Below are 27,181 nucleotides of genomic sequence, written 5' to 3' on the forward strand. Positions count from 1 at the left end.
TAATAAGAGGGTGAGAGTGGACATCTTTGTCTTGTTCCTGATTTTATAGGAAAAACTTTCAGTTTTTTATCATTGAGTATGACGTTGGCTGTGGGTTTTTTATATATGGCCTTTATTATGTTTAGGTATGTTTCCTCTAAACCCACTTTATTGATAGTTGAATTTTGGATGTTGAATTTTGTCAAATGCTTTGCCACATCTATTGAGATGATCATATGGTTTTTATTATTTGTTTTGTTGATGTAGTGTATAATGTTAATTGATTTGCAAATCAACTGAACTATCTTTGCATCCCTGGAATAAATTTCACTAGATCGTGGTGGATGATCCTTTTAATGTATTGTTGAATGTGGTTTTCTAATATTTCAGTTGAGGATTTTTATATCTATGTTCATCAGCAGTATTGGCCTGTAGTTGGCTTTTTTTTTTTTTTATGGTGTCTTTGGTTTTTGTTTCTAAAATTTTGATAATAAATCAAGATTGGAATTCTGCTATGTTGCTAACTTCCATTCACTTTATGTTCATCTTTTAAGCTTTTGCTTTTGCTAAAATCTTTGTAGATAAATAAAAGTCTAGGCCCATTTTTGTTTCAGTCCCTAGGGAGGAAGAAAAATGTTAAAAGAAACAAGTGATATTAAAAATTGCCTTTTGGAAGGCACAATTTGTTCATTTCTCAAAAATGCCCTAGGTTTCCTTTTAGAAGCAGCAGAGTTCCCTGGAAAAAATGAGCCCATACTCCAGTTCTCATTACTTAAAGTTACAATAAAAGTTCCCTGTCATTTCAAATATACAGATGCTTTGGTCTTCCTATTCTGACTCCTTCATATTGCTAAAGATGGCCATATTACTAAAATGGCCTCTAGGTGAATAATCAAGATGGGTACCAAAATTATTACTGGAATGATTAAAAAATATTTGCTATGCTAGAATTCTAAAACATCTCCCCCATCATCCAATTTATACTCACAGTTTCTACTACAGCACAGCATTGTATTGCCATATCATTTCTGAATTAAATTTTACTGACAATGTAATAAGAGAGTAAAATTTCTGTGTTTCTAATGTAATTTTGGAGGGCTTACTGTGTTCTTAGATGTGTTATTTTATAAGACAGCATGGGCCAATCTCCTGCGTAAATGTGACCCTGAAATCATCTTAAAAGCTAATTGGAAAATATAGCTTGCTTTAAAACAATTTTTTGAAGTATTCATTTATTATATCAAGTCAGAATAGGCTTATTTTATTATCTTTTTCTAAGTGGAGACTAATTATATACTGCTAATTTATTTTACTAAAGATTTTATCTACGTCCCAAGAACTCTATTGTGTCACATTTGGGAATGAATGGAAACATTACAGAATTAACATTTTTTTCATAATTATAATTTTAAAAATTTATATAGATCAGTAGTCAAATAAAGATGAGCTTTGTTGGTATATTCTGAAAGCCATTTGCCACTTACTTCCCTGAGTTTATCAACAAACTGGAAAGCAGCAGGCTTTTTTAGCCAAACCAGTGCTGACTACATGGCTGTTGAAATGGTCAATTGTATGACTCTTTCCTTTTCAACATCAGTTAATCTAGTGTAGTCTGCTAGACTAATCTAACAGTTAATCTTGTCTGCCTTTTGCCATTATACATAAATATTAAATGATAAGTAAGTTTCCATTTTATGAGCCAAAATGGCTCCAAATGTGGGTAAGATATAGTCAGATAACTCATACTACTTTTATTTCACAAAGACATAAAGCTGGAGAATCAGGTCATGACAGCTCAGCTCTTTCTGACAATGCCCTGTCACATCACTGACAGGGTCTCAAGCACACACATTTTATCAAGCTCAGTGGAGTCATTTGCTTACTTTTCTCCTCAACAATTCATTGGTATTACACGGATGTGACTAGAATTTAGATTTAATATTTCTGATTCAATTCATTTGAAGATCCATATGTAAGGCATCATTTTATGATGTACAAAAAATCAAAACAGCTGCAAAAATAATTTAACAATTGCAAGTTTCTTTTGTGATTTGTTAATCCTCTATCCCATGGGCCCTGGTAGTATGCCAAGTATTAATGAGAATCAGGATTGTGTTGGTTACAAGTTGTGTGGAGTTTTATATTCCCTTTCAGGAGTGGTTGTGTGGTTTTACATTATTCACACTCATCTTAATTCAAGCTGTGTTTATCTGTTGGTATTTCCTTGTTTTTCTATTTTAAGGGTGACCCCCTACTATTGGCATATAAACAAGGCACTTAATCTGTAGAGTTTTCATCCATAACAATTTTACTGACATTTTCCTCTTACATGAGAATTATTTCAAGATTGAACAGTACTTGTAAAATTTGCTGACCTAATGGGGAGGAAATCACATGAGCAGGGCCAGCATGAGCTCTTGTATAATCCATATACGTTGAGAGTTAGGTAGTGATGGTTCTGATCCCAGCTTTGCTGACAGCTTTATTCCAAGCAAGCCACTGAATTAGCCCCTGCATGTGATTCCTTTATTTTGTCAACAAGTATTTGCTGACTGCACATACTAGGTATAAAGCCGCAAACAAAATGAAATCCTTGACCTCATGGAACTTTTATTATATTGAAGGGAAATAAGCAAATAAATAGATAACAAATAAAAAATTAAAATAAATACATAAATAGTAGTACACATTAGGTATAAAGCTACAAACAAAATGAGATCCTTGACCTCATGGAACTTTTATTATATTGAAGGGAAATAAGCAAATAAATAGGTAACAAATAAAAAATTAAAATAAATAAATAAATAGTTGTATATCAGACAGTGATAAGTGCAATGGAAAAAATTTCAGCAAGGAATTGGAGAGCATTGGGAAAGTGGGAGTGTGGTGGCAAGAGGGGCAATTTTAAGCAGAGTGTTGTTCAGCGAAACTTCAGTGAGATCTGTGAGGACATGAGAATCCAGGAGATGAGGGAAACCTGAACGTCTGTTGGTGTTTCCATTTTATTTATGCTTTTAGCAAGCATTTATTGGTACCTGCAATGTGCCAGGTGCATAGTTTGATGCTGGGGATGTAGGGATGAATAAAATAAAGTTCTGCCTTCAAAGAACTCAGCATAATAGGGGACCAGACCTGAAAACAATTAAATTGTTGTACAGTGTGATCAGTTTACCAAGTGTGGGGGTAGCAGAGAGACAGAGGAAGAACTCTTTCCATCTGGCATTATTAGGGAAGGCTACTACCAGGGAGGAAGTAACAGCTAAATTGGTTTTAGAGGATGGAAAAAAGTTTGCCATGTAGACAAGGTGGAATAGGAAGGCATTTCAGGTAGAGTAACATTCTAGATCTATCGTATATTAGGGGAACTACAACTAGTTAAATTTTACTAGGATATAAAATGGGGAGAGAACAAACATATTTTAGGGAATTTTAAGAAGTAAAATTAGCAGCACTTAGTGATTAATTGCATATGAATTTTGGGGTTGAGGACAAGGCAAAGGTTTCTGGGCTTGGGACTTGGGTAAATAGTATTACCACCAAGAAGATCATGTATATCAAAGGAGAAGTGGGGGCTGTGGTGGTGAGGGGGTTGAGTTAATATTGACATAATATTTTTATCTGGTTCAAGAAGTGCATGACAGTACTATTCCTTTCAGAGGAGTTAAAAACAATTTTTCTTCTGTAAGAGATGACCTGATTTATACTTTCATCGAGTGGTTTGGTAGTCAACTGGCTCCCTGAAAAAATCAAACTGCTGATTTCTGCATGAGTTGCCTGCATTCCCCTGTGAGAGGCTGTGGCTCCTACCAGCCTTCTCCCTATGGATTTCTCTAAGTTCCAATAACTGCTCCTTTCCTTGTTCCTCAAGACTGGGTGCTAACAGAACCTGTCCCAGCATAGTACACTACCCCTTGTTGGTTTTCTTAAACCCTGCCAGCACCTTTGTTAAGTGGTCCTTTCCTTCAAAGCTCTGCAGTGATCCTACTTCAGTGGGTCGTTTCTTTCCTGCTGGAACCATGGCTATTACACATAAAAAAATAAGACAGACATAGGCCTTGCTTTTAAAGAGCTTCAGACCAATATGACCCCCACCTACCCTGACATTTCCTCTTATTTCTCTTCTGATGTGGGACAAGGACATACAAACATTCTCTTGTACACTTTTCCATCTCCATGTTCAGTGAACTTGGAAACCAAGGAAACCTCTTTCCTACCTCTGTCCTACCCCATCTAAACCATAGCTTTTATGGTCTCTTGAGGCCAACAGAATGTGCTTATATAGGAAGTTGACACTGTTGGTCCATCAAAGAGAGAACAAGCCATCTGTTATTTTTGTGTTTTCCAGCAGCGGTGATGAAGTCATGCTCTTGTCTCATTTGTGGATTTATTCCTGTGTTACCTGTGGCTCATGTTTATGCAAAGAGGCCAGCTAGCTGACACACTTTGGAGCACTGGGCTGGAGTCATAGTATCTGCCTATGAGATCTCTTCTTTGGCTTTCAGTTTCCTCACAATGTAAAAGGAGGAAATAAGTGTCAATTACCTTGCAAGTCTTAACATTCTTTTCATGATGAAGGTCTGCAGCTTTGGGAGCTGCCTGTGACTATGACTTTGTAAGCCTTGTCCACGGAGCAGCTCAGCTTAACAAAGAAAATTTAGGAGTATGTTTTTTAAAAATGATTGTATGAGTTTTGTCAATGAATACATCTAACTCAGTAGCATGTTTCTGACCAAGTGATATATCAAAGAAAAGTATATTAGTTACCTACTGCTGCTTAACAAATTACCACAAATTTAACAGCTTACAACAATGCACATCTAGCTCTTTTTGTGCTTAGCTGAGCCATGTCTAATGGTCCCAAGAAGCATCTGAAGCATGTAGCAGTTCCAAAGCATAGGATGCTAGATAAGCTGACTGGGTGTGTTTGCCCCTCGTCCATCTACTGGTTCCCATAAGCTAAAAGAATGTCTCCCTCTCATCTTTTTCCTAAGGAACCAGACTTAATTATGACCTAATAGGAGATGAAGTAAAGAAGATCTGTATACAGCATTTTATTAAGATTGGTGGCAAAGTTCAAACTGATATAACCTACCCTGCTAGTTTTATAGATGTCATCATCATTGACAGGACTGGGGAGAATTTCCATCCGATCTGTGACACTAAGGGTCACTTTGCTATTCATTGGATTACACCTGAGGAGGCCAAGTATAAATTGTGTAAAGTGAGAAACATCTTTGGGGGTTGTGGGGGAGGAATTCCTCATCTGGTGACCCGTGATACTTGCATCACCCACTATCCCAATCCCTCATCAAAGTGAATGACGCCATTCAGACTGATTTGGAGACTGGAAAGATTACTGATTTCATCATATTTGACACTATGGTGATCAGAGATGCTAACCTGGGGAAAATTGGTGTGATCACCAACAGAGAGAGACACCTTAGTTCTTTTGATGTAGTTCATGTGAAAGATGCCGATAGCTACAACTTTGCCACCCAGCTCTCTGATATTTTTGTTGTTGGCAAAGGCAACAAACCATGGATTTCTCTTCCCTGTGGAAAGAGTATCTGCCTCACCATTGCTGAAGAGAGAGACAAGAGACGGTTGGCCAAACAGAGCAGTGGGGAAAGGGTCTCTGGGTGACATGACTGGAAGTCTTTTACTTAATTAAAGATAATACAGCAGGATTAAAATAAAAAATAAAAAAAATAACAACAATACCTATCTATTATCCCATAGTTTCTGTGGATTCTCAATCTAAGAATGACTTATGTGGGTCCTCTGCTTTAGGGTTTGTCATATGGGTACAATCAAGGTATTAGCCAGGGTTGGGGTCTTATCTGAATCATGTTGGAAGAATTTTAGTTCCTCAAGAGTTGTTGGACCAAGGGTCTGTTTCTAGCTGGCTGTTGGCCAGAGGCCACTCTTAAGCCCTTGCCATGTGGGCCCCACAATATGACAACTTGCTTCATCAAATCCAGTAAGGGAGAGAGTCTGCTAGCAATAGAGAAGTCATAATCTTATGTACCCTAATGATGGATGAGACATCTCATTGCCTTGTATTGGTTGCAAGCAAGTCTCTAGGCTGACTGACACTCAAGGGGAGGGAGGGGCTTACACAGGGCATGAATATCAGGAGGTGGGGATCATTGGGACCATCTTAGGGTCTGCCTGCCACAGAGATTCTTTTTCTCTTTTTTTAGTGGTAAAAGAGTTTTAAATCCTAAGCTCTTCTAATGTACTTAAAGTTTAGTTTATGTGCCAAAAATAAAAAGTGACAACTAAATGCAACGTGAGACCCTGAGTGGAGATCGTAGGAATATTTGAATAGAGTTCTTAAAGGTATTGTACCAATATTAATTTTCTGATTCTGATAATTATACTGCAGTTACATAAGATGTTTGCCTTGGGGGAGCTTGGATGAAGGATATATGGAAACTTTCTGTAATGTTTTTATAAATTGTCTGTAAGTCAAAAAGTAGGTCAAAGTAAAAAATTAGAAAAAGTGATTTGTAACATTTAAAAATCCATAACTATATAAGCCTACTTTGTGGCCATAGCTTGTTCAATAATTTTAACATTATGTCTTTATCAGACCTTTTTTTGCAGATAGCATTTATAAATTTGGGGAGTAATGGGAAGATACTGGTCAAAGGGCACAGTAAAGGAAAAAAAACTGTAATTTTTTTGTAAATAAAGCAAACAATTTTAGTAGATAAATTCACTAAAAATTATATAGGTATATACAGTGGAATATTATTCAGCCATCAAAAAGAATGAAATCTTGCCATTTGTAATGATGTGCATGGAACTAGAGGCAAAATAAGTCAGTCAGAGAAAGACAAATACTGTATGATTTCTTTCACTTATATGTGGAATTTAAGAAACAAAACAGATGATCATAGGGGAAGGGAAGGAAAAATAAAATAAGATAAAAACAGAGAGGGAGGCAAACCATAAGAGACTCTTAACTCTAAGAAACAAACTGTGGGTTGCTAGAAGGGAGGTGGTTGGGAGGAGGGGGTAACGGAGTGATGGGCATTAAGGAGGGCACTTGATGGAATGAGCACTGGATGTTATAAGCAACTGATGAATCACTAAATTCTACCCCTGAAACTAGAAATACACTATATGTTAACTAAACTGAATTTAAATAAAAAATTTTTAAAAATTATATAGGTAAAATCTGCCACTTTTTTTTGGTTAATTGTTTTAGAATGTTCTTCCTAGTGACAATACCATAAAAGCTTCACTACCACTATATAACAGAATTATTTATATATTTGTTTATATGTATTTGTTTCAACAAATAATTACAGAGATGATGTAACATAACAGTTCTCTTTTTGAACTTTAGTTGAAATGTGTTAGGGACTTGTAACACCAAAAGCACTTCACACGTCAATTTAAAATAATCACCAGTTCTAAAATAGTATTCTGATAGCCAAATCCAACTCTTTCCCTGTGCAGAGCACTGTTTTCAGATGTCAGTCAGCTTGCTGCTTGGATATAGACATTCATGTTCCAAAATAGTGTGGTCTGTCTCACCACACTGTTCCATGTGATGAAAAGCCAAATACTTCAACCCCTCATAGGCAGTTGGATTTCCTGCAAAGCAAGAACAAATGGTTCCTCATTTTACTCACTGTTTGAAAGGGCTCCTTGTTATAAATACTCTATCACTATTTCACATGTCCTGGTCCAGCAATTTGAAGCTTATGGGTCTTGGTTGGTTACACCTCTTAAGAGAGCTATTTGGAAACACTCTAGACATTTTTCTTAGGTCCTATTTTTAGAATGGAAGGCCTAATGGTATTTTAATGTCTCTATATATTCCCAGAACAAATCTCAAGAAAAAGTATCTGTTACCTTTTGAAATTTAGCAAAGCTGGTAGGATTATCACTGCTCCTCTGAGAAGTATTATGTTAAAGAATTAATTTTGATTTACAGAATGTTAGCGGCAAAAGGACCATGGAAAATCAGCTCGTTCAAACCCCTCACTTTTCAAACAAGGAAAGTGTGAGTCTTGGTGTGAGTGAACTGTTGGCCCAATATCAGACAGTGAGGAGTATGGAAGTTTTAGAATGGTAGACTTACGTTTTCCTGCAGAAGATGACCGTGGTAAGAGTCAGTAACAGTTTCTGAGATAAGACTCAGCTTTAGAACATGAAAATAGTCTGCTGGGCCCTTGTGTGAAACTTTATTGCTCTTATAGAAGATTCTGAGAAAAGATGTGGAGTCATCCAAAAATAGGGGTTCAGAAGTGAGGAAAGGTCCAGAAACCTCTTGGGAGAATTGGGCCCTGTGTGTAGACAGACAACTTCTCAAAGATCTTTCCCTGCACTCCGCCCCCGACTATGTTGGATGAATGTTTCCCCCTGTAGATGGCACCTGGCATTCCATCAATTAGAGATTCCTTTGCTCCAGCAAACAATCTTCTAATGATGCAAAAAACCTTTGGGAGGGTTAAGTGTCTGTCTGTTATTATGAATTACTCTGTGTTATTTTCATCCTTCTTTGGCAGCCTAATTGGGATCTGATCATTTGGGGAATGTAGTTTTGATTGTAGGAAGGGAAGAAAATGTTGATGAGCCAGAAATACTCTGGTGGAGATGGCCATCTAAGTGAGGTGGCCAGGATAGTGTCAGAAACTGGGACCCAGGTCAGGGACTAGAAGGCAAGGGAAGAATGCTGAAGACAAACCCAGATTGCTTTTTTACTCAGGGCTATCTCACACGTGGAAAAAAAAGAGAAATGACTTTATCCTTCCCTGGTGTTCCTTAGCTCCTTTGGCAAATACTGATTCATTGCAGGTTAACTAGGAGTTTGTGGAATGAAGGGAGAGCCCAACCCTGTGTATATTGTTGGTCCACTCAGAAAGTGCATGCGAGCAAGCCTGGTTTAATTGCTCTTTGCCTTATTGTGCTTCACAGGTGTTGCGTTTTTTAATAAATCTTCGGCAACCCTGTGTCGAGCAAGTCTAGGTACCATGTTGCCAACAGCCTTTGCTCACTTCCTATCTCTGTGTCACATTTTGGTAATTCTTGCAGTATTTCAAACCTTTTCTTTAGTATTATATTTGTTATGATGATCTGTCATCAGTGATTTTTGATGTACTGTTGTAACTGTTTTGGAGTGCCATGAACCACACTCACATGAGAGGGTGAACTTAATTGGTAAGTGCTGTGCGTTCCCCTGGCCTTCCCCTGTCAGTCTTCCTCCCTTCAGTTCCCTCTATTCCCTGAGACACAACAATGTAAAAATTAGGCTGATTAATAACCCTATAATGGACTCTAAGTATTCAAGTGAAAGGAAGAGTTACGTGTTTATATTTTAAATCAAAAACTAGAAATGATTAAGCTTAGTAAGGAAGGAGTGTCAAAAGCCAAGATAGGCCAAAACTAGGCCTCTTGTGCCACACCCCCGAACTGTGACTGCAAAGGAAAAGTTCTAAGGAAATTAAAAGTGCTACTCCAGTGAACACATGCATGATAAGAAAGCAGAACAGCCTTGTTGATACGGAGACAGTCTGAGTGGCCTGGATAGAAGATCAAACCAGCCACAACATCGCCGTAAGCCAAAATATAATCCTAAAGCTTAAAGCAGGGCCCTAACTCTCTTCAATTCTGTGAAGACAGAGAAGTGAAAAAGCTACCCAAGAAAAGTTTGAAGCTATCAGAGGTTGGTTCATGGGGTTTAAGAAAAGAAGCCTTCTCTAGAACATAAAAGTGCAAGGTGATGCAGCCAGTGCTGATGGAGAAGCTGCAGTGAGTTACCCAGAAGATCCAGCTAAATAATTAATCAAGGTGGCCACACTGGACAACAGATTTTCAGTGTAGATGAAACAGCCTTGTCTTGGAAGAAGATGCCATCGGGGGCTTTCAGAGCTAGAGAGAAGTCAATGCCTGGCTTCAGAGCTTCAAAGGACAAGCTGACTCTCTTGTTAGGGGCTAATGCAGTTGTTGACTTTCAGTTGAAGCCATAGTTTATATACCTTTCCAGAATCTCTAGGGCCCTTAAGAATTATGCCAAATCTATTCTGCTTGTGCTCTATAAATAGAACAACAAAGCCTGGATAATAGCACATCTATTTACAACCATGATTTACTGAATATTTTAAGCCAGATCTACTGCTCAGAAAAAAAAAAAAAAAGATTCAAAATATCACTGCCCATCGACAATGCACCTGGTTACCTAAGAGCTCTCTCTCTGTTGGAGACATAAAATGAGATTAATGTTTTCATGCCTCATAACAAAATATCCATTCTGCAGCCCATGGATCAAGGATCCATTTTGACTTTCAAGTCTTATTACTGAAGAGATACATTTCATAAGACTATAGCTGCCACAGATAGTGATTCTTCTGACCAATCTGGGCAAAGTAAATTGAAAACCTTCTGGAAAGGATTCATCATTCGAGATGCCATTAAGAACATTCATGATTCATGGAGAAAGGTCCAAATATCAACATAAACAGGAGTTTGGAAGAAGTGGATTCTGACCCTCATGGAGGACTTTGAGGGGTTCCAGACTTCAGTGGTGGAAGTAAGTACAGGTGTGGTGGAAATAACAAGCAAAATAGAATGAGAAGTGGAGCCTGAAGACTTGACTGAATTGCTACAATCTCATGATTCATCTTGAACAGATGAGGGGTTGCTTCTCATGGATCAGCAAAGAAAGTGGATTCTTGAGGTGGGATCTACTCCTGGTGAAGATGCTGTGAAAATTATTGAAATGATAGTGAAGGATTTAGAATATAACATAAACTTAACTTATCAGGCAGTGGCAAGATTTGAGAGGATTGACTTGAATTTTGAAAGTTCCTCTGTGGGGAAGATGCTACCAAACAGCATCACTGTTACAGAGAAATTGCTCATGAAAGGAAGAGTCCAAGGATGTAGCAAACTTCACTGTTGTCTTATTTTAAGCAATTGCCACAGTTACCCCTACCTTCAGCAGCCCCCACCCTGGTCAGTCAGCAGCCATGAACATCTAGGCAAGACCCTGCACCAGCAAAAAGATTATGACTCACTGAAAGCTCAGATGATGATTAGTATTTTTAGCAGTAAAGTATTTTTTAATTCAGGTATGTACGCAGTGCATTGTTTTTTTAGACATGTATTGCATACTTAATAGACTGTAGCATAGTGTTAATGTAACTTTTATATGCAATGGGAAACCAAAAAATTCATTTGATTTGTTTTATTGTGATATTCACAATATTCTATTGTGGCGGTCTGGAACCAAGCCTGCAATATCTCTGATATTAAGTATCAAGTTTTGAACTAACCTTGAGTTGTGCTTTTGGAGCACACATTCCTGAAGTATGGATTCACATGAATAGAGTGTTAACCAAGTGGGTCCTGGGATCAATCTGGCTGGGTTTGAATCTTGGCTCTACATTCACTACCTCAGAGATCTTGGACAAGTCTCTTAGTTTTCCTGTGCTTCATTTTTTTTTTTTTTATTTGTATATTTGGGATGATAGTAGTAGTACTTATCACTTAGGGCTTTAATGAGAAATGAGTGAGTTAATGCATGTAAAGCACTTAGAACAGAGCCTAGCAAAGTGTTGCAAAGCAGTTGCATAAGAATTCTATGATCTGATTCGTCAACCATGTCCTTCAGTTTTATTTGAGAAAATATAGTCTCTAACTTCTCTAGGATAAGATTTTTGTTTTTTGAGAGAGAGAGAGAGAATGAGAGATCATGTGATGGGGTGGAGAAGGAGAGGGACAGAGGGAGAGAGACAATCCTAAGCAGGCTCCTCATCCAGAGCCAAGCCCCTGGCTGGGCTCAATCTCACGACCCTGAGATCATGACCTGAGCCGAAACCAAGAGTGGGTTGCTTAACCAACTGAGCCACCAGGTGCCCCTCTGAAATAAGATTTTAAAATGTTATTTAAGTGACACTTTCTTAGTCCTATAAATATCTATGTATTTCCCGATGGTGGTCAGCTGTCTTCTTTACACCAAGAAATTGTCTGGACCAATTCATAATTTTATAGCCCAAACCTAATCTTTCAAATGCAAAACCTCTCTTTCCACATCTTCATTAACAAAATTTAGTAGGTAGATAATTATGTGGAGATCAGGATTCTACAAGGTACTGAGTTTTGAGACAAGTTCCTGAGAGGAAATAAATTACATTCATTTACATCTGAATGTAATTGTCGAGTACCCCTTTTCCATATTTGTATATAGAACAAGATCCCTCTCTCAAGATTCTATGACAGACTCTTATCAGTTCTATTTTAACTCAGTAGCTGGTGTATCCCATTATGTTTCTGCAATTCAGAGAAGTATGAATGGGGAATTTTAATGTGCTTGTTTAATCAAGGGATTTTTAAGGCCGAATTATTTGGTCCTTATGTGAAAATAGACAATATGGAAGAGTAGATAGAACATAAAACAAAAGTTCAAACTCCTGGATTCTCTTCCTGCTTCTGCCATTAAGAAGATGTGTGATCTCGAGTCCATCCCAGAATCTTTCTGGGCCTGTCTCAAATGGAGGATTTGAACCAGGTATTGCTTAAGGTTTGTGACAGATCTCATATTGTATGATTGTGCAACATCCCAGTGACCCTACCGAGTGAAGTGTGTGCTTTGCCTTGACTGACGTGTATAGTTTCTTTCCCAGTTTCCTTAAAACCATTTGAAATGGCTTTGCCAGATCCCCAGCCAGGGTGAGAGAGGCATTCTGTGGCTGCAAAGTAGGAAATGCCCGCTGGGTCTGCAAGAGAACAAGTCCCTGCCTTGTAACATTTCTACATTTACAGCTGGAATTGTAACAGTCTCGTCCAGAAGGGTTTGATTGCATGGCAGATGAATAAAGGCAAGCTCTGGGGGCATCATTACTCTTACCATTAACAGCAGTTGTTTGCATTTTTCTATTTTGCAGAAGATAAAGGAGAAATCTGAGAAGATAAATAACTGTTTAAAAAGTGAAGATAAATAGTTTATTACTGTAGATACACAACTGAGTTGCCACTTGTCTATTTTTTTCTGGGGAGGCAGTGGAGGTCCAGGAGGAGCTTTCTGTCTACCTCTCAGAGATACTTTTAATTTCTCAAAGGGAAGCTAAAGAAACGAGATTAACTTATTTTGTGACCTACTTCTGCTTTTCCAATTTGGGGGCCTTCCTTTCTATGTTAATTTACTCCATTTGATATTAACTAGAGCTCTTTCTTTGGTTGACAGGTTTACTTGAGCACAGGAAATCTAAAAAACAAAAATCATTGGGATAAATACTTTTACAAGAGATAGTAGGCTGATATGCTATGGAACTAGCTTATTCCCTCCAGAATCATGGGAATAGGGTGGCTGCAATCCTTGTTTTAGGACTTAATGTAGAAATTTAAGTTGTTGACTGTAGTAAATATAAATTAAGATAATATCACGGCACTCGTGGCCAACTTTAATTTCATTGTTATTTCAAGAAGGAGTCAGTAAAAACATTAATTTTCACTTTTTCTTTTCTTCTAGCCATGGACTCCTGCCCTGTAGGTCCTTCTGTGAGGCTGCCCAAGAGGGTTGCGAATCAGTCCTGGGGATGGTGAATGCCTCCTGGCCTGACTTCCTCACCTGCTCCCAGTTTAGAAACCAAACCGAAAGCAGCAATGTCAGCAGGATTTGCTTCTCACCACAACAGGAAAAAGGCAAGGAATGTAGGTGTCCGTGTTTCATTTCATTTAAAAAACTTTTTACTGAAATATACCGTTCATACAAGGATGTATACAAATAATGTATACTTCAATACATTTTATGAAAGTGACCAGACCCATATAACCAGCACCCAGATCAAGAAATAGATCACACAAAACTTGTACATGATGAATGTTCGTAGTGGCATTATTTATGGTAACCAAAAAGTGGAAACAACCCACATGTTCTTCATCTAATGTATGGATTTTTAAAAAATAGTATATTCATGCAGTGGAATATTAATTGACAGTAAAAATGCATGGACTCCTTGTGCATGATACAGTATGGATGAACCTTGAAAATGTTTTGTTAAGTGAAAGAAGCAAATCACAAAAGGTCCAGCATCCCCAAAAATCTTTCAAGCCCCCTTCCAGTCCACTTACCCTCCCAAAAGAAACCTCTCTTCTTCTTTTTTTTTAAGGTTTTATTTATTTATTAGACAGAGAGAGAGCACAGCAGGGGGAGCGGGAGAGGGAGAGGGAGAAGCAGACTCCCGGCTGAGCAGGGAGCCCGACACGAGGCTCGATTCCAAGACCCTGGGATCATGACCTGAGCCGAAGGCAGCAGCCTAACCAACTGAGCCACCTAGGTGCCCCAAGAAACCTCTCTTCTAAGAGAAGCCACCTAAGGTGATTTCTGTCATCTTAGATAGGCTTGCCTACTTCTGAGCTTCGTGTCAGTGGAATTGGGAAGGATGGACTCCTTTTGTATCTAGCTTCATTTGCTCAACATTATGTTTGAGAGATTCCTTATGTTTTCCTCTTATGGTTCATTCATTCTCACTGTTGCATAGTATTCTAATATATTACATCCCAATATATTTTTCTATTCAATTGTGGCTGGACATTTGAGTTGCTTCTAGCTATTATGAATAGTGATGTTTTGACTATTCTTGTGTATGTCTTTGATTGAACATAGTCCATATATTTATTTAGCAAAAAGTTTTTTAAAGTGGTTGTACCAATTTATCCTCCTACCAGCAGGGTGTGAAAGCTGCAGTTGCTCCAAATTCTCCCCAACACTTGTTATTGTCAGTCTTCATCATTTTACCAATCCTGATGATAGTATTGTGGCCTTTTGTGGTTTTAAGTTGCATTTCCCTGACGAGTTTGATTAATTTTTCAAAAAATTTTGGTGATGTGAATACCCCTTTTCATGAAGCATCTGTGCAAGTGTTTTACCATTCTTTGTTTGGGTAGTTTGCCTTTTTGTTCTTGATTTATAGTTCTTTATGTATTCTAGATATGCCAACTCTTGGGTTTATGTATTGTGAAGATCTCCCACTCTGTGGCTTGCCTTTCTTATTGGTGTCAAATTATGGAATAGAAGGTCTTAGTTTTAATGGGTCCATATTATCAGTCTTTTATTTTGTGGTTCATTTTTGGTGTCTTGTTTAAGACATCTTTGCCTACACCAAAACATTGAAGTTTTTTTCCTGTGTTTTCTTCTCGGACCTTTTATTGTTTTAGCATTTACATTTACACCTACCATATCCTAGAATTAATTTTTGTGTATGGTGAGAGCTATGGATTAACTTTTTTTCTGTGCATATATTTAATTGACCCACTGCTCTTTATTTAGTTAGAGTACAATCTTTCCCCTCTGCACTATAATGTCACCTTTGTTATCGGTCAAGTGATTGATTATATAAACATCTGTTTCTAGACCCTCTATTTGGCATAGAATTAAGCCAATACCACTCTGTCTGGATTCCTATAGTTTTATAAGTCTTTATATTCAATAGTGTAAGTTCCTCACCTTTTTACTTCTTAAAGATTGCCAGTTCTTGGTCCTTTACATTTTATGTAAATTTTCAAATCACTGTGCAGTTTCCACAAATGCTTTTTGTTTTGATTTGGGATTGCATTAAATCAATAGTTCAAATTAGGGAGAATTGCTTTATAACATTGAGTCTTCCAACCCATCAAAATGATATACTATGGTAATCTTTACTTAAGTATTTTAATGAGTCATTCTTTAATTTCTCTCAATAATGTTTGGTAATTTCAACCAGAAAGATCTTGTTCATCTTCCTTTAGATTTGTTCATGTGTATCTGATATTTTTTATGTCATTTATAAATGGAATCTTTAAAAAATTTTTGTTTGTGTACAGATAAATCACATATTGATTTTTATACCTCTCTGTAGATCCATTTGGATTTTCTAAGTGAACATTATGTCATCTACAAATGACAGTTTATTTTCTCTTTTCCAATCATTGTGCTTTCTGTTTCTTCTTTGTCATAGAGAAGGGTTTCAATATTTCACTTTTAATTATAATGTTTGCAGAAAGACTTTTACTGATACTCTGTGTCAGATTAAGGAAGTCCTTTCTATTTCTGGTTTGCTAAGGTTTTTTTTTTTTTTTAATCATGAATGGATTTTGAATTTTATCAAATGCATTTTCTACATCACTTGAGATGATATGATTTTCTCCACATTATGTTAAAAATATAAGCTTTAGTGATATGTAATTCATATACCATAATATTCACTCTTTTAAAATGTATAATTAACTGGTTTTTGTATACTTATAGAGTTGTACAACCATCCATAGCCATCTAATTCCAAAACATTTTTGTCACCCTAAAAAGAAACCCCATGCCCATTAGCAGTAATGCCATTTTCTCCTCCCCCAGCCACTGGAACCACTAATGTACATTCAGATTCTATGGATTTGCCTATTTTGGACATTTCATATAAATGGAATCATAAAATGGGACCTTTTGTGATTTGCTTCTTTCATTTAGCATAATGTTTTCAAGGTTTACCCATGTTGTAATATGTATCAGTACTTCATACATTTTTATTGTCAATTACTGTTCCTTTGTATGAATATACTATTTTTTTTTTTTAAGATTTTATTTATTCATTCGAGACACAGAGATACAGAGAGAGAGCGAGCGAGCACGAGCAAGAGGAGAGGCAGAGGGAGAAGCAGGCTCCCCGCTGAGCCAGGAGCCGGATGTGGGGCTCGATCCCAGGACCCTGGGATCATGACCCGAGCCAAAGGCAGATGCTTAACCATCTGAGCCACCCAGGCGCCCCTGTATGAATATACTATTTTTTAAAATCCATACATTAGTTGAGGAACATTTGGGTGTTTCTACTTTTTGTTTACTATGATGCCACAATGAATATTCATGTGAAAGTCTTATGTGAACATATGTTTTCAATTCCCTTGTGTATATAGCTTGGAGTAGAATTGTTGTGACCAGTAATAACTCTGTTTAACACTTGGAGGAAATGCCAGTCTCATCAGCAATGTACAAGTGTTCCAATTTCTCCACAGCCTCACCAACACTTGTTATCTTTTTGATTATAACCATCCTAGTGGGTAGGAAGTAGTATCTCAGTGTGATTTTGTTTTGCAATTTTTTTAAAAAGATTTTATTTATTTATTTGAGAGAGAGAATGAGATAGAGAGAGCATGAGATGGGGGAGGGTCAGAGGGAGAAGCAGACTCCCTGCTGAGCAGAGAGCCTGATGCGGGACTCGATCCCGGGACTCCAGGATCATGACCTGAGCCGAAGGCAGTCGCTTAACCAACTGAGCCACCCAGGCGCCCTTGTTTTGCAATTTAATAATGACTAATTATGTAGATAATTCAACATTTCATGAGCTTGTTAGTCATTTGTATGTCTTTTTAGAAGTAGCTATTCAAATAGTTGGCCCATTTTAAAATTAGGTAATTTGTCTTTTAATTGTTGAATTGTAAGAGTTCTTCATCCATTCTGGATACAAGCCCATTATCAGGTATATCATTTGCAAATATTTTCTTATGTTCTGTGGGGTGTCTTTTCAAGTAATTTTCAAATGACTTTTCTTGATTGTGTCCTTTAAAGCACAAAAGTTTTTTTAACTTTGAGGAAGTTCAATATATCTATCTTTTCTTTTGTCACTTCTGCTTTTAGTGTCATCTCTAAAAAAATCATAGCCTAATCCAAGGTCACTAATATTTACTCCTGTTTTCTTCTAAGAGTTTTAAGATTTTAGGCCTCATATGTAGGTCATCAATTCATTTTAAATTAATTTTCATATATGGTATCAGGTAGGGGTCTAACCTCATCCGGTTATCTCAGAACCAACTGTTGAAGAGACTATTCTTTCCCTGTTGAATGGACTCAGTACCTTGTCAAAAATCAGTTGGCCATAGATGTATGGGTTTATGTCTGAACTCTCAATTCTATTCCATTGATTTATATGTCTATTTTTATGTAAGTACCTACTGTATTGATTATGATAGCTTTGCAGTAAGATGATTACTAGAAGCAAAGAAGGACATTTTAAAATGATAAAAGAATCAATCTATCAAGAAGCCATAATCTAATATCAGAGCCCAGAAATATATTAAGCAAAAATGATAGAATTAAGGGAAAAATAGTGGATAGAATAACTAGGTAGATCATCTATAAGGAGGAAGAATTGAAAAACAATATAAACCAACTTGATTTAGACAGCTATAGAATACTCTACCCAACAATAGCAGAATATATGTAAACATATACACATCTCAAATTTTTAATTTTTTAACTGTAAACCTATTTGTGTCTCTAACTATGAGTTGAACATATAGTTGAATAGCATTTTTTATGCACTAGACAAATCCTTGTCTTTTGATTGTAGTGTTTAATTCATTTACATTTAATGTAACTACTGATAAGAGAGGACCTACATCTTTTATTTTGCTATTTGTTTTCTCTATGTCTTTTAAAGAAATTCCTCTCTCTTCCATTACCTTTTCTATTATATATTTTTTAAAATATACCATTTTAATTTCTTATTGCTTCTTATTATATTTTTTGAGTTGTTTTTATTGGTTGCTGTGGGACTTACAGCTAGCATCAAGTTATAACAATCTGGTTCAAATTAATACCAACTTAATTTCAATAATTTACAAAGTTTGCTTCTATATGGCTTTGTTCCCTATCCCCTTCTTTGTGCCATTATTGTCATACAAATTATATCTTTATACATTATAAACCCATCAACATAGTTTTAAAATTACTGATTTATGAGGTTGTCTATTAAATAAGATAGAATAAGAAAGGATTGACAAATAAAATATATTCATTCTGTCTTTTATATTTACCTAGGAATTACCTCTACTGGTACTTTTTATTTCTTCATGTGGATTTGAGTTACTATCTCTTGTCTTTTCGTTTCATTCTGAAAGACTCCTTTTAGTATTTCTCATGGGGAAGTTCTGATAGTGGCTTTTGTTTATCTGGAAATGTCCTACTATAGTCCTCATTTTGGAAGGGTAGTTTTGCTGCGTATAGGATTCTTGGTTGATAGTCTTTTATTTTCAGCCCTCTAAATATGTAATCTCACTTTCTTTTGGAGTCATGCTTTCTAATGAAAAATCAACTGTTAATCTTCTATAGAATCTATTTTGCCTGATCTATCTCTTGGCGTTCTCAAGATTCTTTCTATCTTTGGTTTTTGATAGTTTGATTATGACATATCTATGTATTGATCCTTTGAGTTTATTCAATTTGAGTTTGTTCTTCTTCTTGGATGTGTGGATCAACATTATTCATCAAATTTGAGATTTCTCAGCTATTATATATTCAGATATTCTTTCTGCCCCATTCTTTCTCCTTTCTCTCTCTCTCTCTTTTGGTGAACAGTACACTGTTTCTTTTTTTATCATTATATTTTATTTAAGATCAATTAATTAAGGTATAACATATTATTAGTTTCAGAGGTAGAGTTTAGTGATTCATCAGTTGCATATAACACCCAATGCTCATTACAGCAAGTGCCTTCCTTAATGCCCATCACCCAGTTACCCCATCCCCCCACCCATCTCCCCTCCAGCAACCCTCAGTTTGTTTCTATAATTAAGAGTTTCTTACGGTTTGTCTCCCTCTGATTTTGTCTTATTTTATTTTTCCCTTTCTCTCCTCTCTTTGTAGAACTCCCACAGTGTATATGTTGGTATATCTGATGTTTCTTTTAAGTATTTAAGGACCTGTTATTTTTGGAGGTGCCTGGGTGGCTCAGTTGGTTGAGCATCTGACTCTTGATTTTGGCTCAGGTCATGATCTCACTCAGGGTCATGAGATCAAGCCTCATGTCAGGCTCTGTGCTTAGCACAGAGTCTGCTCCCCCCACCCCCACCAAATAAATAAACAAAATCTTGAAAAAAAATTTTAAAAAGGATCTGTTATTTTTCTTGATTTTTTTTCTTTGTGTTCCTTAGACTGAATAATGTCAACTTATTTACCTTCAAGTTTGCTGATTCTTTTTTCTACTTGCTTAAATATGCTGTTAAGCATCCTGGTGAAATTTTCATTTTATTTGTTTTACTTTTCAACTGCTGAATTTCTATTTGGTTCTTTTTTTTTTTAAGAAAAAACTAATTTATATCTCTTTATTAATATTCTCTGTTTGTTGGGACATTGTTACTATACTTTAGTTCAAAATGGATTTTTAAAAATTTTTTGAATGTATTAAAATAGCTGATGTAAATTCTGTGTCTAGTAAGTCCAATGTCTGAGCTTCATCAGGGACAGTTTCTATTGACTATTTTTTCCCCTTATATATAGGTCATACTTTCCTGTCTCTTTGCTTGTCATATTTTTGTTGTTGTTGTTGAAAATTTGATATTTTAAATAATATAATGTACAACTCTGCAAATCCAGTTTTTCCTCTCCTCAGGATTTGTTGTTATTACTATTTGGTGTTGCATTTATTGTTGATATTTGTTTGTTTAGTGATTTCCCTGAACTAAGTCTGTATTGTAAAGTTTGTGTTCTTTGTCATGTCTGACCACTGAAAGTTTTGCTCAGATAGCAGCTCAGTGGTCAGCTAGTGATTGGACAGATATTTCCTTAAATGCCTTGAACCAGTAAGTCTCCCACCCTTTCTAATGGGTTCAGTGTGTATGTTGTGGTAGGACTTAAACACTCTGGCAATTTCCAGCTCTGCCTTAGCCTTCAATTCCTGCTTATGTAGAGACTCAATGTCAGCTAGAGGTGAGAGATTCAGGGGGATACTTCCAGATGTCTTTATCCTAAGTGTCAGCATTCTTTTTCTTTCTTTCAGCTTTCTTTCTTTCTTTCTTTCAGCTTTCTTTCTTTCTTTCTTTCTTTCTTTCTTTCTTTCTTTCTTTCTTTCTTTCTTTCTTTCTTTTTCTTTCTTTCTTTCTTTCTCTCCTTTTCTTTCCCCTCTAACTAGGGCTTTACATTGGCATAGAAGACCTGCTTTGATTAGCTGTTTATCCTTCAATAAAGCTTGAGCATTCTGACTGTTAATTCTTGGGTCTGGTACTCAGTTCTAGACTTTTCTGCTAGTATGTAAGAGCCTCTTTCTAAGCTACTAGAGAGGGTTTTTGGCTTTCACATATGAGTTACAATTACCTGTAGCTTTTTTTTTTTTAAAGATTTTATTTATTTATTTGACAGAGAGATAGAGAGCACAAGTAGGTAGAGAGAAAGGCAAAGAGAGAGAGGGAGAATCAGGCTCTCTGCCGAGCAGAGACCCTGATGCGGGACTCAATCCCAGGACCCTGGGATCATGACCTGAGCCGAAGGCAGCTGCTTAACCAACTGAGCCACCCAGGTGCCCCACCTGTAGCTTTGAGTTACTGTTTTCTAGGTCATTGATGCTTAGCAGTAAGGCATCCAATCCATTGTCCTTATAGTTACTACTACTACTACTACTACTACTTCTTCTTCTTCTTCTTCTTATCATTATTATCATTACTACTATTATTTGCACTTCTCAAACCCCATTCAGTGCATTACTTTCCATAGGTACATTATTCCAATTCACCTCTGATGAGGGTTTTAACAATTTGACTGCCCCACTGGGCCAGGGAATGTCTACCCTACCTTCCAGGAATGATGGCACTTTCACAGCAAGGAGTAATCCAGATCAATAACCCAATCTTATAACATGCTGTCTTGATGATCACTCCTGGGACTGTCACAAATTGAGTTTTTCCAGAAGTAGTCACTGAGATGGAGTTTGTTGTACAGGGTATTTTATTAGGCATCAGCACTTGTGTAAAGGAGGGAGAGAAAATGGGATTGAGCAGAAGGAGAAATTGAAATTTGCTCTAGGTCCATCTAAGTCTCTGCTAAATCCATGCAGAGCTCTGGAGTGTAAATGGTCTGAGAAAGGTATTCCACGTTGGGCCAAAATAGCTGGTTCTTTACATCCCCATCTCAATTAGTCATTGATGTGGTCCTTCCTGGGAAGGGTGTGCCTTTGGGAGAGGCAGCTCTCTGCAGTTGGGGCAAAATCTGAAGGAGCTAAAGGCTGTTGGCTGACAGTTGGAGCACCAATCCTTTGTTGAGGAACAGATCACCTTGATCCAACAGAGACTGAGCTGATTTTGCTGTTTGGTTAAGGCTCCATCTACCTCTGGTTTATCTTGAGTTTGAGGATACACTTCTTCAGTGGTCCCAAAGAGAAACTGAGGTGTTTACTGCATTCTCTTCCCTTGGGCAGTCCCAAATTCTATTTTTTTCTTCTCAGAACAATAAGATTGCTGGAATTTCCATTTTATTTTGCAGAAGTGTTCTGCTTAGGTTTTTAGCCTCTTGCTCTTTGTGGAGAATGCCTCGAGAGAAAATCCTTCCAAGTGATAGGCCTACTTGTCCGTGTCTCCTTTCTCACCACATACTTGGCCCCTTAATACCCACTCCTTTGGCAGCACCCAAACTCTAACTTTTGTCTCTCTATGCCTGTGGGATTTCCAAAAGTTCTGCTGGTTTCTTTGCCTCTTTGCAGTGGTCCCGTGTCCAGATTCTCAGTTTTTAGCTCCATGCCAAGAACTGGCAAGTTCCACAAGGGAAAAAGCATCCCCAGAATGTATACTCTTTGTTCAACAGTTATCTTCTCTCCAGGATCTTGGCCATTCACATCCTAATTGTCTTGAGAACTATCAGATGCCTTTATACAGATGTTTCTTCTGTTTTATCTGGTTTTTCTAATTTTACTTGATGAGGGCATCAACCTACTGCAAGTTACTATATTTAAGCCATGAGTGGAAGTTTGTTTTATTTTTTTTTAACACAGTGTTTAGTGGAGGTCTGCCACTAAGTTAGGATTCCATCTGAAAGACAGTATATAGCAATAAACCATTAGCATGAGTCAGTGTATCTGAAAGAGAAGTCTCTCACGTCTTTTCTTTTTCAGCTACCTTTGCCCCTGTTTTGATAAGAACGTTTTATTAATGGTCTTTACTAGAGGTCATTTGGAAAATATAGCCTTTTGGTACAGGATTTAAGAATCCATAGAGAAAATTTAAAAATCAAAACATCGTCAGTGTTCTTTAACACTGACGGCCAAAAATTTTCAGTTCTTGAAAATCAAAATAAGATTATCAGTATTACTTAATGGCTCAAACTGAAACGCCACGTAATAGAGGTTCTCCAAATATCGGAAAACATTACAAATTTTCTGATCTTGAAAAACACCTCGGAAGTTTGATGAAACATTTGTACCTAAAAACATATGTTTAAAGAGACAGAAATTTCCTAAGAGGATTTGAGATCCTCTACTTGTCATAGTCTTCTTAAATTTTTTGGTTGTATTATTTTTTCCACATATGATTAATTCTCTGAGGATAAATCTGATAAAAAGTGTTCAGTGCAATATTTTCCTAGAATTTAAAATAATTGTTCTGTCTCATGCTTGATGATGCTTGATGGATAAACAGGGTGCTAACAATCATAGATATGTGGGGCGCCTGGGTGGCTCAGTTGGTTGAGCGACTGCCTTCGGCTCAGGTCATGATCCTGGAGTCCCTGGATCGAGTCCCGCATCGGGCTCCCTGCTCAGCAGGGAGTCTGCTTCTCCCTCTGCCCCTCCCCCCTCTCATGTGCTCTCTCTCATTCTCTCTCTCTGAAATAAATAAATAAAATCTTAAAAAAAAAAAACAGATATGTGCATAGTTCGTGTGCTAGGGAAAGAGCTACTGCTAGCTATGATCTTTGTGTAAGCATAAGAATGTAATTTCTAGCATACACACACACAGTTACTAAAAATGTGTTCATGTACTAAGAATATGTATACCAACTAGAGAAGTATTTATTATATAAGACAGTCTTAATCATATAAGAGTTTATACTATATGGCCACTTATAAATATACCTGATGAAGTCCTTTTCTCATTTTTTCATTTATTCAGTAAATATCAATTGAGTACCTACTCTGTTTTGGGCATCATCCCAGGTAATCTGAGAAAATAAAAGTAATCACAATAATCATAATATTAGTTTATACCCATCTAATGCAGTAGTTCTCAACCAGGAGTCATTTTGTAGCCTCCACCTGGGAACATTTGGCAATTCCAATAGACATTTTGGTTGTTACATCTCCACCCACAGAAGGAGTTGATACTAGCTAGTATCTAGTGGGTAGAGACCAGATATGCTGTGTAACATCCTACAATGCACAGAAAACTCCTCACAACAAAAGAGCTCTGTGGCTCAAAATATCAGTAGTGCTGCTTTTGAGAAACCCTAGTCTAAGGCTTTATGTTTTGCAAAATATTTTATAATAGTAATAATAATAATAATTACCATGTTTCCTACATTTAAAGAGTGTTAAACCTCATCTGGTCCACCTTATGTGAAAACCAATGTGAGAAGAATATTGTGACTACATTTAAACATGCTATCACACAGAAACTACAAAGGGATGCAGGTTAAATGTCAATGGAGTAAAGTGGAGTCAACCGCATAAAGGAATTTTGAATATTGGAAAAAGGGAAGGGTCCCACCTGACAAAGAAGAAGAGAGAAGGTGTTCTGTAGGCACTCAGCACTGTGAACTTGGGTTGGGCGTCCTGCTCCTATTTAGCCCATAAAATGAAGGGTCATTAAAAGTTGACTCCCATTTTAGGCTTTTTCTTCCCACTTGTGAATCATTTGTCCCAAGAAGATAATAATTTCCCTCTTTATATTATGGTCCCCATTCTCCTTTCCAAAGTGCTTTCACAGCTGTTAGCTCCCTTGTTTCCAGAGTAAATCTCTGAGGTATTATCATCTTCATTTAATTAATTGGGAAACTAAGGGTCGTGGAGATTGTTTCAAGATTATTTTAAATCTAGCCCCGCCAGGCCCTATCATCTACCCAATAGTCCACCATTGTGGGACCATCCTGGGATTCAATTATTAATCCTTGAGCCCTACCCTCTGTTACAGCCCCCTACTCACAAGAGCTTTCAAAATGTCTTTTCAGACTGAATGGAGCCAAAACGCTGACTTGTAACAGCTGCTTTCTCCAATGCACAGCTCTGTGAATTTCATTCTTCTGTGAGCGTCCTTTAGATCAGTCAAAACTCTGAAGAGATTTTGTTGTCATATAGAAAGATGCACAGTTGTCTTATCCTTTCTATCTTATACTGATGCTAGATCCTGTAAAGTAAATAATGTGCTAAAGTGATAACGCTGTGGGAACTGTTCTTCAGGGTTTTAAAATAAACATTTGTGTATGTTTCCATAGTTGAGTTGTGAGAACTCAGGAGCAAAAGGTCAGGGCCCATCAATCATTCTAAGCTTTCTCACTAATCCTTTACTTTACCTTCTCTGTGATCATATATGAAAAGTCGTTTTTAAATGGTATTTTTGTAGGTCTAAAGAGATCTCCCCTGCCATGAAAGAACTTCAGCTATTTATTTTTTTCCTCGTCCTTTTCCTTCTCCTAGTATCTTATTTGCCTTTCCAGCTCTGGTTGCTGAGAGCAACCATTTCAGCACATAGCAGCAAAATGGTAGTTTTGGGATCTTGGTAAAACACATACTCTTGAATTTCTGCTATTGGGCTGTGGATTCATTTGGGAGAAGTAATGCAATACTGTTTCCTTGAGGTACTTAGTGTCAGTGTTTTGCCAGAGAGAGATGATTATAGATAGCATCACGAAGTTACTAAAAGCTAGCCATGCACTTTTCATTACAGTGAATAGTCAAATAAAATGGGGTTTTCTTAGAACTTCAAATTTTCCTACATTTATAATTTTAAATTACTTAAAAATTTAAACCATGGGATCATTTTCTTTTTTCCATGTGTGGATGCTTCTTTTAAGAGCACCAAACTTAGATCTAAAGACTTGTATTCAAGCCCTGACTATTCTACTTACTAATTGTATGGGCTTGAGCAAATTTCTTAAACCCTTTTAACCCCTCTTTCCTCACCTTTTTAATAGGAATAATAATACCTGGGTGGTAGAACTGTTTTATGGGCTAAATGAGATAATGTATTTGAAAGAATTTTGGAAACCATAACATACAATATAAATGTGAATGCTTCGATTCAACAGACATTTAGAAGCCTATTCTATGTACCAGGCAGTTTACCAGGAGCTGGAAAAGGAAAGATGATATGCGTACTTTTGAAGAGCTCATAAGCCAGTGGAAATATGGATATCTAAGTACAGAGGCAGAGCCTGATACAAGGGTTTGAGCACAAATGGTATATTTGGGAGAGGCATGGGACAGTGAGGCAGGGGAGAGGTGATTCAGGGAAGGGAAGATGGCCAACAGAGGTAAATTATTAAACCAGCTACCATAGTGGGCAGCTGGAGTTTAATCTTTTGGAAAAAACCTGGAAAATAGTGTACAACATACAACAATTCAGAATTACCCCACTAGAGGGGTGAGGTAGCTGGGGTATGCACTTACTTCTTTAGCCTTTGAAACTGATAGTATCTACTAGCCTGTAAGTACTACATCCTCTAAGAGTAAAGACATGAGAGAGGAGGAGGAAGTAGAAAACTTGCCTGTGCCTGCAATGGAAGGCTTTTGTCCCTGTTGACTTCTTCATCTGCAGCACTCTCTTTGCCTTTGGTTTCTAGAACACTGCTCTGTTTGGTCTGCTTCTCACCACATCGGCCAGTCTCTTTCCTTTTCCTCAATGGACCCTAAGAGTCTAGCCTCAACCCTCTTTCCTCAACATTCTATGCATTTTTCTCTAGGAAATCTCTTGCCTCTGGCCATGTAAGTACTGATGATTCTTAAATCTGTATTTCACATCAAATTGTATTCTACTTCCCCAAGCTTTAGATCCATATTCCAATGTCCTCACTTCTACCTCTCCAGCAAAGCTACTTTTTTCCTGGTCTCCAGGGATTTTCATCCAGGTTGCTAAATCCCATGGGAAGTTCTCAGTTCCCCCTCTGACTTGACTTCCTGAGCATTTGCCACCATTAATTACTCCCTCCTCCCTGATAAGCTCTCTTCCCTTGGCTTCCAGGAAGAAACCACTTATTTTCAGCCTCCTTTGGTGTTTTCTTCTCATTTCTATCACTTCTAAACATTGGAGTGCCTCAGGGCTTAGTCTTTGGATCTTGTCTATTTCAGTGATCTGATTAGGGCTATTCAGGCTTGTGGCTTTAAATACCTCCAGGAACTGACAACTACCAATGTGGGTTTCGAGCCTGACTCTTCTCTGAACTCTGAAACTGAATGCGTATGTTTCTCCCTCTGTCTCTTACACACACACACACACACACACACACACACACACACACACACACACA

General features: G+C 37.3%; 1 protein-coding gene and 1 pseudogene across 1 annotated transcript in view; both read left to right on the forward strand.

Annotated features, from left to right (window-relative positions):
• The window catches only part of CORIN (corin, serine peptidase), a 229,131-nt gene that overhangs the window by 75,564 nt on the left and 126,386 nt on the right, over positions 1-27,181 (forward strand). Inside the window, exon 5 of the mRNA XM_021701616.1 lies at positions 13,466-13,647. Within this exon, the coding sequence (XP_021557291.1) occupies positions 13,466-13,647 (182 nt within the window). The remainder of the gene's footprint in view (positions 1-13,465; positions 13,648-27,181) is intronic.
• Positions 4,824-5,622, forward strand: LOC110590782 (annotated as a pseudogene).

This window comes from Neomonachus schauinslandi, chromosome 2, assembly GCF_002201575.2.
Source record: "Neomonachus schauinslandi chromosome 2, ASM220157v2, whole genome shotgun sequence".
Lineage (NCBI taxonomy): Eukaryota > Metazoa > Chordata > Mammalia > Carnivora > Phocidae > Neomonachus > Neomonachus schauinslandi.